Below are 13,070 nucleotides of genomic sequence, written 5' to 3' on the forward strand. Positions count from 1 at the left end.
AATACCATGTTTTTTTGTTTGCAACAGATGCAGTGAAGAAAGTACTGGCAGTGTGGCGTTATCAGTAAAATTATTATTTCAGAACGGTGCCAAGTGGTTAAAGACTCATAAACAGAACAGAAGTACTTTCAGGTAGTTTTAAATGTCCATTTAACCAAGTAAAGTGTGAATGACTATAATAAAAGTGTTTACATTATTGTAGTTATATGCAAAAGTTTGGCCACTCCTGGCCAGATTACAATATTTTGTTGATTTTTCAAGTGAAAATAAGTATATACAGTCTGTGCAGCAAACTATTCAAGAATACAACTACAAAAATAAAAAAATAACATTTTTCTTTGAGTGTTAATACACTGTTAATTTATATTTGATTTAAAAATAGCAGTAGATACATGCAAATGTTTGGATATTTCTTCATTCCTTAATGGACTTGTTAGGACTGGTTAGGCAGGTCAAGTAGAGTCTGCTGATGACAAATCCAGATTGTAGTAAATTCTGTGACTATTCAAACTTTGTGCTAACACTCATCAACCATGGGCTCCTCAAAGCAGCTGGCCAAGAACCTAAAAATTAAGCTAATTGATGCCTACAAAGTAGGAACAGATCCCAAAACAATTTTCACTGTATTTAAGAAATGGCAGATTAGAAGAACTGCAGAAGACCAAGAAAACTCTAGAATTGCTCGTAAGCTGGGCTGAAAGGCAAAGCAAAACCCCCACATGACAGCAAAGGACACAGTAGTGGTGTTGGTTTTACTTGCTAAAACGTGATCTGCATGGAAGAGTCATGAGAAGGAAACTTTAGCTGTGACAAAAGTCTGAAAAATGGAAGACAACATAGATGAGCCGGAAGTATTTTGGAAACATCTTTAAGCAAATATGACACAGTCAGTCAGAAACGGAAGCTGAAAAGAGGCTGGCTTCTACAACAGGATAATGCTCTAAAATATGTCTCAAAATCCACCATGAACTACTTCAAGAAATGCAAGCTGAAGCGTTTGGAATGACCCTCACTGTCCCCTGAATTTAACTTCATTGGGAATCTGTGGGTAGATTTTAAACATGCTGTGCATGTAAGACGGCCCAAGAACATCGGAGAACCAGAAGCGATCTGCGTAAAAGAAGCGGGTGAAAATTCCTAAAACGAGAATAGTAAAATAACTGAGCAGTGACATTTGCAGATAAATGTCAGTTTTTTAAACTGTTTTGCTGCAGAGGTTGTGTTTATGTCTTTTCACTTCGAAAATCAACAAAATATGTATATTTGGCAGGGGTGTCCAAACCTTTGCAGAGAACTGTATATTTTTCTGTGGGTGCTTGGTCAGAGACCAGGGCAAGATGTGCTGGACAGTCATGGTCAACACACAGAACTTCTTCAAGCAGGTGGACTTCATAGACTCTGCTTCCCTGGAAACTCTCCGACAAGGTACAGATCCTCTCTATAAAGCTTTAAATCGACTGCGCTCTTTCGGCTATGTTCTCAAACTGTAAAGAAACATAAATAGAGCCCTGTGCATCACTGCAATTCCTACTAGATACCATACCTGTCATTATCTGATAGCGTTTCCCTTTCTGTCTGTTTTGAGCAGCTACGACTTGATCTATAAGCTGAAAGTTCACAGCTTCATTAATTTCAGTAATGAAATATATTGAATACATTACATTGTAATGCTGTTGCAACTGGTCTCACTTTGACCGACAGCTTTTGCTAAGATCATTGCATCATTGCATAGCTTTGCTAACTTTGTTGATTTTTTTTGTTCAGATTAAATTTGGAGTGTTCTTCAACCTCTGCGGTCAGCTTGTGGCGCTACTTTTGAGATTATGGTAAAGATAAAAGGAAATAAGCTGCACTTGTACAGAGGAACCCCTGTTTTAAGTGAAAAAGTGAGACACGTACTGTGTCAAAATCTTAAAATATACTTCAGTGAAAGTCAAAAGCATCGACATTACTTAAGTATATAAAACTAAAATGTAAGTGTTTTAACAGATAAAAGCAGGATTTGCTTTTTAACTTTAATGCTGTTATATAATTTGTACAATTTATACACAGTTGTTGGCAAAAATTTGGGGCGCCCTTGTTAAATCGTGTTTTTGCTGTTTTTCTAAGTGTAAACAAGTGAACACATCCTCTACAGAGAACAAAAGCTTTTTTTTTTTCTGAATCTAACATATTGGAAAGAAAAATAAAACACATAATGTGGCCTTGGTATCTTAAACTCAGCAAATAAATAGAACCCATGCACTGAAATGTACAGGAAAAGCCATATTTAAGTGTTCTCTGGTGAGGTGTTAACTTATTTTTACTTTACTCAACAAAATATGTACTACAGTGTTTAAGCTTTTGCATGCTGTCCTTTAACACATGACCGATGTTTACATAATGAGGTATGGTTAAAGGTTAGCAGCAGATAAGAATAAAGGGTAACACTTTACTGTAGGGCGCTGTTTGGAAGGCTATATGACACCTACATAAGTGCTTCATGACAACTGACACATACATAAGCACTTATAAATACTCATTCCAAAAGGCATGAGCTGTCATAAAGACTGCTTTTGTCAACTTTGATGTCAACTTTACATAACAACTATGTCATAAAACATAGATTTTTGGTGACATTAGGTTATGTCATGACATTTGTGAAATGACATGGCATGTTATGATTTTTTTACTTAGGCAGAAAAAATATACATAATAGTGTCATTACAATGTCATTGTGTTTGAACAAAGATTCATAAAAATTATTTTACTTAACACCAACATTATTTGGTCTTTTAGCAGATTCTCTTATTCAGCACAAAATGTGAAGACAGAGAACTATAGACTGAGACTGCATATCTATATCTACATCTGTATATATATATATATATATATATATATATATATATATATATATATATATATACATATACATATACATACATACACATATACACACACACACACACACTTCAGTACTTCTTTCAAACTATATGCACTGTGTCACCCTGACATACCAAAAAAGAAAAGAAAATGAGCTACAAAGTCAGTTGTCATAACATGCTCACCTCAGAAAATGTCATGACACAACCTAATGTCACCAAAAGTCTCTGGACATAGATGTTATGTCAAATTGACATTAAAGTTGACAAAAGCAGTCTTTATGACTCACGCTCACGCCTTTTGGAATACGTATTTATAAATAAATGTTTATGTTTGTGTCAGTTGTCATGTAGTGCTTACGTAGGTGTCATGTAGCCTTCTAAACAGCGCCCTACAATAAAGTGTTACCGAATAAAGTAACCACTGCTGTAATTTAGCAGTCAGTGGTCAGTAGAATGATACATACTATATATGGTCTTATCAGATGTAACAGCTTTTCAAGCAATCAGATTGTGTATTTGGAACTGTTGCATAATAAGATGCATTCAATTCCATTTGTGTGCCCCTTTAACAGGGCTGCTCTGAGGCTGCAGGCACGTGTCCAGCAAAGGGAGTACAGCAATGATGATGTGCCCTGTTACTACGGTTCTGACAATATGGGCCAACTGGTGCAGCCCATCAGAAAACCAAGCAAGCTGGAGAGTCACAGGGAGGAGGAGAAACCTGCCTCCAACAACAGCAGCACTGAACAACTTGCAGTAACTTGAGATTTCACCCAACCAGCCTCTACAACACTTCAAGATGTACCGAAACTAAATGTGTAAACTACTGAAGTAGTTATGCTCAATCATTAACAACACTGTATCTTTTGTACTCTATTAATTCAGTAATGCACATGGAACCTTTGTGTATATGCTGGTACAGTTGTCTGTTTAAGTAAACAGTACAAAACACTGAATATGTAATAACCAAAATATACCTCTGAATAAATTACAAGTGACCAAGTGAGATAAATATATTTATTTACTTTTTTACTTTTTTTTTCAAAGTTAAGAAGCATTTTTGAGCGCTAAGTGCATTTTTTAAAAACTCTTCACACCCCTGTCAGCAGAAACCTGCAGCTTAGCACAGTTCATTTCATTATTTGCAAACTGGGCGACAGAAATACACAGTTGTGTTAAAGGCTGAGACAGAGTGAGAAGAGAACTGGAGAACCTGTTTTTGAATTCTCTTCTAATGATCCCTAGAGATCTAATGATCTTACTCTATTCCAACAAGGATACAACTGTTCATAGTTTTGGCCCAAACAGAGTGTCGTTATACTAGTTGTGTGACAAGTTTTATGAAAGAGAACTTAGCCCTGAAAATGCTTGTTAGTAAAACTGTAAATAGTAATAATTTAAATAAGACAAACAGAATTTTTTTCTTGTTGCCTAAACAAGCTGCTGCCTTCGTTCTTCTTCGCACTGCAGACTGTGTAAAGGGAAAAAAGTTCCTTACAGTTATATTTAAGTAATCACAGCTCTCCAAATGTGATATTTAACCAAACATTTTATCCCAGTTCAGCTCCCCAGTCTAAGCGTCTCAAACCAGCTCTGGGTCTTCAGACTCACGGTGCCTCTCTCCGCAGTGGCTTTGATCCAGCAGTCCTCCTCAGTGCCACTGTTCAGCTGGGCTGCACAAACACAAACCCAAGGCTTTAAATGTACAGCACAATGACCATGCTTGTGTAAGTACACTTTGCAGCAGTGCTCCAGAAAGAAATTGAGAAATGCAACCTGTGTTTAAAACCTATTTGTGCAAGATAGAAAATACCTAGGGTGTTGGGTGGCTTTTTTTTCTTTTACAGCTTTTAATCCCACATAAAGCACTTTAAAGCAAAAATAACAGGGATGGTATGGAAAACAGAGGCTTACACTAACATTTCTCCTAATGGAATATATGTGCTTTACCATTATTTTATTTATCATTACCATTTTATACAGGAAGTCCTGCTGAGACAACAGTCTCATTTTCAGTGGGATCCTGTTTATATTGACACAAACAACATATAATGCTGAGCATACAGAGCAGCCCAGTTCAAATGTTGGAACTATGCTGTTACTACGTCAGAAAGAAAGATGCACTCTGTAAAAACTGCAGCTCTCCCATGGATGGAAAAGGTTTGGATCAATGATGTGGTTTTTACTCTTAGTTCATTTACGCACACCAGTGCTTGGGTTTTTGTGTCCTTGTTTGTTTTTAATTTGGTTCAGTTGGTTTCACCTAATGGCCAAAATGCACCAAATTACACATATGTGTATTTACACATGTAGGTTTATTTATTGGTCAGAAATATTGCAGGAATAAGAATGCTCTGTTACTCTCACTGCCTCAAAAACAAAATAACAGCTAAAGTAAACATTTTGACGTTTTCTACTTCTTCTTCAGTAAAGATGGTGCATAAATCAAGCAGCAACTCCTATCTGTCATTTATACTGACATTTCTTATCCAGTGCATTTTCTTATCTAGTTGGTGGTAAACTGGCGTTACCTCAACTCTCCATGGAAAACTAATGCTGTTTGAACAGGGCTTTAGTTAACACTAGGGTTGTACAGACAAATTGCTGATCACATGATTATGATGACCAACACAGACGCCTCCAAGAAGACAACAGATGAGGAGCCTGGTGATTTCATGGTCCATATCTCTGGTTTCCTGAAGGCTAGTAACGTGATGCAGGGCTTGTTGGAAAGGGTATGTCACTCTCTACTAAGCGGTGGAGTTTGGCTTTGATGGTGATTTTTAAAGTTATAGCCTCAGCTGTGGTTTTATTCATGACGTGATTAGAGATTAGTCAACATCGACTTAACTTTCATTACATAACTCAACTTTAAAAAATCTGAAGTTGTGCAACCTCCAGTTTACACAGAGATAAAGAAGTTACTCACCCACAACTACAGTTCTCCCTTCAGCTGGATGGTGCTCTGCTTCTTGAGAGAGCTCTGAACTGATGTCCACCGTGGTCCCACAAAGTTGGACCCCTGCCTTCATAGTGGCCGGCACACGGATGCTCACAGCACCTTTACAGAAGTGTGAGTTAAGCACAGAGAAGGAAGAAAGCCATGGAGAATTGAGCTACTGAAACCTGTAATTTCTTGTTATTGTGTCTTATATTAAAATGGAAGATGTGACAAAAATATATATCACAAAACTTGATGACACTTTCATTAAAAATTGCTATATGTTATACACAGGCATTCATTATTTTCTGAGGTTAACCAACAAGTTATGGAACAGATACAAGGCACCAGGTACAAAAATTACTGCCACATATTAAAAAAGTTAACAGAGATAGCAGAGTTTCAATGTTTTATTTAAGAACAAACTATTCAACACAGAAAAATAAGACAACTCTATTCATTCTGTAGTTTATTATTATTATTTTTTTATTTTGGCAAGCTATCATTGGCCAAAATTTGTTTTATAAAACACGCAGTTGGTCAATGTCTTAAAACTGACAATACAACTAGAAAAAAACACTGATGTAATTTCTAGCAATGCTGACACAATATTGTCATATTGCCCATTTTATTCATTTTATCTTATTAATGTTTATATTAGTAAGTAGCCCAGCTGAGACCAGAGAGTTGTTTATAATGTGTGATTATAAGGCATAATGAAAATGGAAATAAAAAATGCCTCCAAGCATCCAAATACTATATGTGCAGGACACTGCATACTGAAATTGCATGCAAAGTTTCGAAAGAGATAAATTATTAGTTCACCTTCATGTTCTGACTGAAATGTTTGATTCTTTGTGGTTTGCTTACAGAGCCAGTTCCTACAGGAAAAGGTGTCAGAAATATTCTTGGTGTATAAAAATACCTTGCTGGGTATGAAGATCAGCTGTTCCAGTTTGGCTCACATATACATCAATGTTTCCAGCATTAGTGACCGCTGTCAGAGCACCACTCGAACTGTCTGCAGGATCACAACAGCCACTCAATACTGCAGTCAAATTCAGACAGATCCTCTGAGAAAGTTCACATACCAATGATGACATCCCCCCTGTCGCTCTGCACACGTGCTTCACCTGTACAATAAATAATAGCATGTTAGTCATGCATATTATGTGCACCTACATAGTACAAAACAAACCTTTGAATCTTTAAGACTTTAAAAGTGTTACTAACTAAATACTGAAAAATGAGATTGTAATTAGTGTAATGTGTTAAATATTTAGTATTATGCAAAATTTATAAAAAGCTTTTTAAATGGGTAGTCAGTGTGTCTTTAATTTTATATATATATATATATATATATATATATATATATATATATATATATATATATGGTATCTCACAAAAGTGAGTACACTCCTCACATTTCTGCATATCTTTTACATCTTTTCATGGGACAACACTATAGAAAACTTGGACATAACTTAAAGCAGTCAGTGTACAGCTTGTATAGCAGTGCAGATTTACTATCCTCTGAAAAGAACTCAACACACAACCATTAATGCCTAAATAGTTGGCAACACAAGTGAGTAAACCTCACAGTGAACAAGTCCAAATTGTGCCCAATTGTGTCATTGTCCCCCCCTGGTGTCATGTGACTCATTAGAGTTACAGGGTTCCAGGTGTAAATGGGGAGCAGGGCTGTTAAATGTGGTGTTTTGGGTACAATTCTGGCCACTGGATATTCAACATGGCATCTAATGGCAAAGAACTCTCTGAGGATGTGAGACATAGAATTGCTGCTCTCCAGTAAGATTACCTAGGCTATTAGAAGATTGCTAACACCCTGAAACTGAGCTATATAGCATGGTGGCCAAGGTCATCCAGCGGTTTTCCAGGGCAGGTTCCACTCAGAACAGGCCTCGCTAAGGTCGACCAAAGAAGTTGAGTCCATGTGTTCAGCGTCATATCCAGAGGTTGGCTTGAAAAAAATAGACGCATGAGCGTCTATCCACCATCCACCAGCTTCTTGATGTCATCATGGAGGAGTGGAAAAGGATTCCAGTAGCAACCTCTGCAGCTCTGGTGAATTCCATGCCCAAGAGGGTTAAGGCAGTGCTAGATAATAATGGTGATCACAGAAAATATTGACAGTTTGAGCACAATTTGGACATGTTCACTGTGAGGTGTACTCACTTGTTTTGCCAGCTATTTAGACATTAATGGTTGTGTGTTGAGTTCTTTTCAGAGGACAGTAAATCTGCACTGCTATACAAGCTGTACACTGATTAGGTACACCTTGCTAGTAAAAGGTTGGAACCCCTTTTGCCTTATGAACTACCATAATTCTTCGTGGCATACTTTCAACAAGGTATTGGAAAGATTCCTCAGAGATTTTGGTTGGTTATTTATATATAAACAAAGACCACTGAAAGACCACAATGCTTAAAAATAAAATAAATCGCAGCTTAATGAGGGTCTTCTCAACCAATAAAATTGATGTATGAGCATTATGCAAGACCGAGGCAACAAGAGAATCCAGTGAAACATTTTGTTTGGCTACTGACACGCAAAGCAGAAACAGGCTGTGTTCCAACACACGTCCATGTTTCCTAACTAGAACACTCGGCCAAGGTGTACACACTACACTACGCGTTCTAAGTACGTGTAACTATTGCTTGCCATTCTAGTTATTTTGCGCACTATGCTATGTATTCTACTTGTGTTCTATTGAGACAGCAATGAGTACAACTCCGACCGTTGTACGCACTAGACTAAGTGGTCTAGTTAGAGCACAATGACGCATATTGGACTGCACTCACAGACTTTGATTGCTAGAAACAAAAGCAGGGCCATCGGTCATGGGCATAGTGTTGTCCCATGAAAAGATATAACAAAATATTTGCAGAACTGTGAGGGGTGTACTCACTTTTGTGAGATACTGTGTGTGTGTGTATGTATATATATATATATATATATATATATATATATATATATATATATATATATATATATATATATATACACACACACACACACACACACACACACTGACATATGATGTTTTTACATACACAACCAAATATATTGCCATGATAAATGGTAATGTGCCCAAGAATTTTGTACTGTGTATTCCTTTTTGTCCTGAAGAGGACTGGGCATCACAGCCTGAACCAACACAAACACATCTGAAACTAAACAATAGCTTTATGCTCCTGTTTCTTACCGTGTAAATGTCCAATATGGATTTTCCCTGAAGAGGAAGCCACTAAACTCGACTCAGCATAAATGGCTTTCACTTTTAGTGGACCATGCTCTGTGGACACACTCATGGCAGTCCCCTGCATCTTTTTAATATCAACACTCTGGAAAATTCAGACAAATAGTCAGATTTATCAGCATTATTACAATGTAACTTGTATGTACAGAACCTGTATTAAGATGTGTGGCATTTACACTGTCTCCAGCAGCACTGATGTCTACGTCACCGTGTATAGTACCCATGCCTATGATGTCTCCTCCACCAGACTGTATCTGAACTTTATGACTCTAAAAATCAAAATGACAGTATTACTAGTTAATAATTTATTAATGTGATATAATATGATACCTTCTATTTATGATACTGCACAAGTATCATGATACATACATAGACAGACAGATGGATGAACAGGCAGGTAGATAGGCACAGTGATAGATAGATAGATAGATAGATAGATAGATAGATAGATAGATAGATAGATAGATAGATAGATAGATAAGCAAGCAGGCAGGCAAACAGAGAGAGAGAGTGAGAGCGAGAGAGAAATAGATAGACAAATAGACACACAGCTTTATTCTGTATAAAGGACTAGATCACATTACCTTTACAGACTGAAGGACACAGTGACCTCTTTCTGTCTGAACCCGACAGAGGTCACTTTCCATGTTCTGGATCCTCACATTGCCCGTTCCCTGAGTAACAACTTGGAGGTCTGCAGGGACAAGTAAGAATCAAATGAATGCACAACACTTTGACAATGTGTCAAAATAAAAAGAAAACGTATAAAATTCACTAACTGACCTTCTTAGACTAACTATGAAAGATCAGGATTGGTTTCACTGGTCAAGTATGAGGACTTGAATCATTTCTAGCTTTTTCACTACAAGGTCAAATGCACAGTCATGCTGTCAGACACAGAGGACTCATGGAATTTCACCCAGGATCTCAGTAAAGTACAATACAGTACCTTTGACCTACCAAGCAAAAGAGGCCTGGATCAAACAGAAGCGTAATATGCCTCATTCAACCAGAAGGTTCATATTCTTTGTGCCAGTTAATCATTTCTTAAAGCCAAAAAAGAGGAATATTAACAAAACCTCAATAAACACTAACCTAACTTTTACCACAGGTAACACATACCACTTTTAATCGGAGTTGTCAGTTCCACAGACATATTACTGCTGGACTCATCCGAGCTCCTAATACTAAGTTCTTTGCTCTGGTCATCATAGTGAACATGAAAGCTGTCCAGACTGAAGTCCTGCACATCACAGCTTCCAAGGAGAGTAATGAACGCCCGGTCTGCTCCCGGAAAGGCATGCGGGTCTAGTGGTCGTACTGATATATTACAGTGAAGACAGCATTTGATTTTGACAAAAGAACTGACCACTACAGTCCACTGTTTCAGAGCGCCGCTCGGAGGAGCAGAAACCTCCGAAAACGCTCGACGAGACGGAGAGAGAACGAGTCTCGGACATCGCCGCACACATGCCCAACGAACAATCCCGTAAAGTAAGCGGTGTTTCATTATAAAAATGACCTGAAAACGCCTGCAGACCCACACTTTACAACAGCTCTTTACACTTTACAACAGCTCTTTACACTTTACAACGGGGCCCAATAATACAGCGCACAGAAATGACGGTGGAGCTCTGGGGCAACAGACTCGGAATTGTGGGAAATAGAGTTCTTGGTGTTAACCTGTTCTTGATGTCATCTGTTTAAATCTTATTTGTCATTTTTCGTAAAAGGAAGCACTTTATATATCTTAAATATACACTTTTATGTTTCAGTTGCAAATTACTGTTACAAATTGTTGAATGTTATCGCTGCAGCGTTTTCGGAGCACTGGACTGCCTCCGCCATCTAGTGGCCATGTTTTTAAATGCAGTGCCAAAACCAAATGATCAATTTGACTCAGTGACTGAAGAGCCCCTCCATGGAAATATACTGCCACCTGTTGGTTGTAAAAGATATAATTCATTTGGAAATATTATTTCACAGCATTTGGGAGGATATATGGTATAAAAAAGTCTCATGAACTACATTATTTGATGACAAATAAACTAAGTCACAAGATGCTTTCAAAGTTTTTTGGATTAAAAAAAAATTATGCCTAAAATGTATTCTAAACTGCTCGCCTTTTATTTCATTATTAACACTAATCCTGGTCCTGGAGATCTACCACCCGCAGAGTTTAGCTTCAACCCTAACACTCTTGATCAGTGAAATGAAGGTCTTCAGGGGCATCTGAACAAGGTGTGTTAGATCTGAGTAGTAGTATTATTAGTACTGATTAGTACTGATTAGTAATAGTACTCGTATCTGTATTATTATTATTATTATTATTTGTAGTAGGTGTTGTAGTAGTAGTTGTAGTAGTAGCAGCAGTAGTCTAGGTTATAATTAGTAGTGGTGCAGTTTTTCTCATTGTGACTGCATGACTCTGAGATACATGTGTATTTTCATTGTAGATCATGCAGGCAGACCTTTACCCTCTGGAGACACACTTATTAAAACGACAGATGAATTAGAGATATAGTTTTGTTTATTTTTTACTTCATGACCATGACCAAAAGCATCAGATGGAGATTTCATGACCAAATTGCTAAACACTGTGTTTAGGCTAAACATTTAACAGCCAATTGATTTTCACAGTCCAAAACAAAGACATTGTAAAAAAAATCAATAAAGGCCCAGGTTTATAAAGTCCTCTGTTCCTAAATGTCCTAAGGCTGTGACCAATGTTGAAAAAGGGAAAGAAGGGAAGGAAAAAGAAGGAGAACGAATGAAAAGCTGTGTGTGTATTCGTCAGGCGATGCAGGCGTATTCTGACGGTCTTTGTATAGTCAACAGCAGCGAGTTTTCTGTAAGCAGAACTCTCCTCAGTCCGCATGTTTCTGTTTGTGTTTTTTCTGCTCTTTCTTTAAGAAGGTCTGTTTATAACAAACATAAGTACTGAAGTGAACGTTCAAGATTCAATGTTACACGACATCTACACTTTGCTGTGCATGACCTAATGACCTTTTACTTTTGAATAATGAGACCTGTGACAGCATGGCCAGCTCCACTTACACCATTTATCGGTTTCCTCTGAATTCTACTTATTTAGGCCTCCTTTTTGACACTGTTAGTGTTATGAAAACAACATATTGCTGCTGTCGGAACAAAACCTAGTATCTCCAAAATGAGAACTTTACAGGAGAAGGAAAAAACCAACTGTACTTCTAATGTAAGTCAATGGAACCAGAGTTTTTTCCAAGTAATTTTGGGTCATTTAATTTGTCCCGTTTTTCATGAAATTTACATATAATGTAAGGAGTAACAGGCATTTTCAAATTATGTCAAAAACTGAAAAATGGCAAAAATGGAGATACAAGGTTTTGTTCCGACAGCAATGATATACAGATTTTTTTACTGGCCTGTTCAAGTACACTGTAGAAATTTGTTTAAACCTACTTTATATTTTTTGTTCCAGAGGCCTTACAGATTATAGAGAGGAAAAAAAATTCACAGTTTTATGGAGCACGATGTGATTGGTTCATTTCATGATTAATAACCATGAACTGGTTGATTTTTGTCCATTTCTACAGATACCACCACATGATTAAACCGTGTTGGAGTCTCCTGCAGTCAGTCACAGACATGTCGAAATGATATGCAGTAAAGAAATAAACACTTTCTGGTTGAAAGTCCCTGTAAATGTCTATTCTGACATGTTAGTAGAGCATTAACACATGTTAACTAACACTTGGTGGGTTTGTTACCATCAGCTCTGTGAAACTTGCAGGCTTCTAGCAGGTTTGTAAAAGACAGACTGTGGCTTCAAAATAAGAGCAAAATAAGACTGTCATTGATGTCAGGATTAAAATAGAGTTTGTAAACAATTACATTCACAGGTATTCATTTCGAGACTAATGAGAAAATGGCTGTGAGAGAACAGAAAAGATGTTTATGTGAATGTGTTCTGCAGTAAACTGTATGTATAACAAATACATAACTG

At 37.2% G+C, this 13,070-nt stretch overlaps 1 protein-coding gene and 1 long non-coding RNA gene across 2 annotated transcripts; one reads left to right on the plus strand and one right to left on the minus strand.

Moving 5' to 3' along the window:
• Positions 1-1,308: 1,308 nt before the first annotated feature.
• Positions 1,309-3,711, plus strand: LOC119263802. The gene is made up of 3 exons (XR_005130533.1): positions 1,309-1,425; positions 1,765-1,826; positions 3,437-3,711. It is a non-coding gene; the product is annotated as an uncharacterized LOC119263802 (long non-coding RNA).
• A 156-nt stretch (positions 3,712-3,867) lies between these two features.
• On the minus strand, positions 3,868-10,704 carry fam185a (family with sequence similarity 185 member A). Its single transcript, XM_017690358.2, has 8 exons — positions 10,208-10,704; positions 9,670-9,779; positions 9,262-9,354; positions 9,032-9,170; positions 6,897-6,938; positions 6,731-6,826; positions 5,794-5,925; positions 3,868-4,537 (listed from the first exon to the last, which is right to left on the minus strand). Exons 1-8 carry the CDS (start codon positions 10,593-10,595, stop codon positions 4,425-4,427), a joined length of 1,113 nt encoding a protein of 370 aa, XP_017545847.1. The 5' UTR covers positions 10,596-10,704; the 3' UTR covers positions 3,868-4,424.
• Between the last annotated feature and the right edge of the window lie 2,366 nt (positions 10,705-13,070).

Source organism: Pygocentrus nattereri, chromosome 8 (genome assembly GCF_015220715.1).
Source record: "Pygocentrus nattereri isolate fPygNat1 chromosome 8, fPygNat1.pri, whole genome shotgun sequence".
NCBI lineage: Eukaryota > Metazoa > Chordata > Actinopteri > Characiformes > Serrasalmidae > Pygocentrus > Pygocentrus nattereri.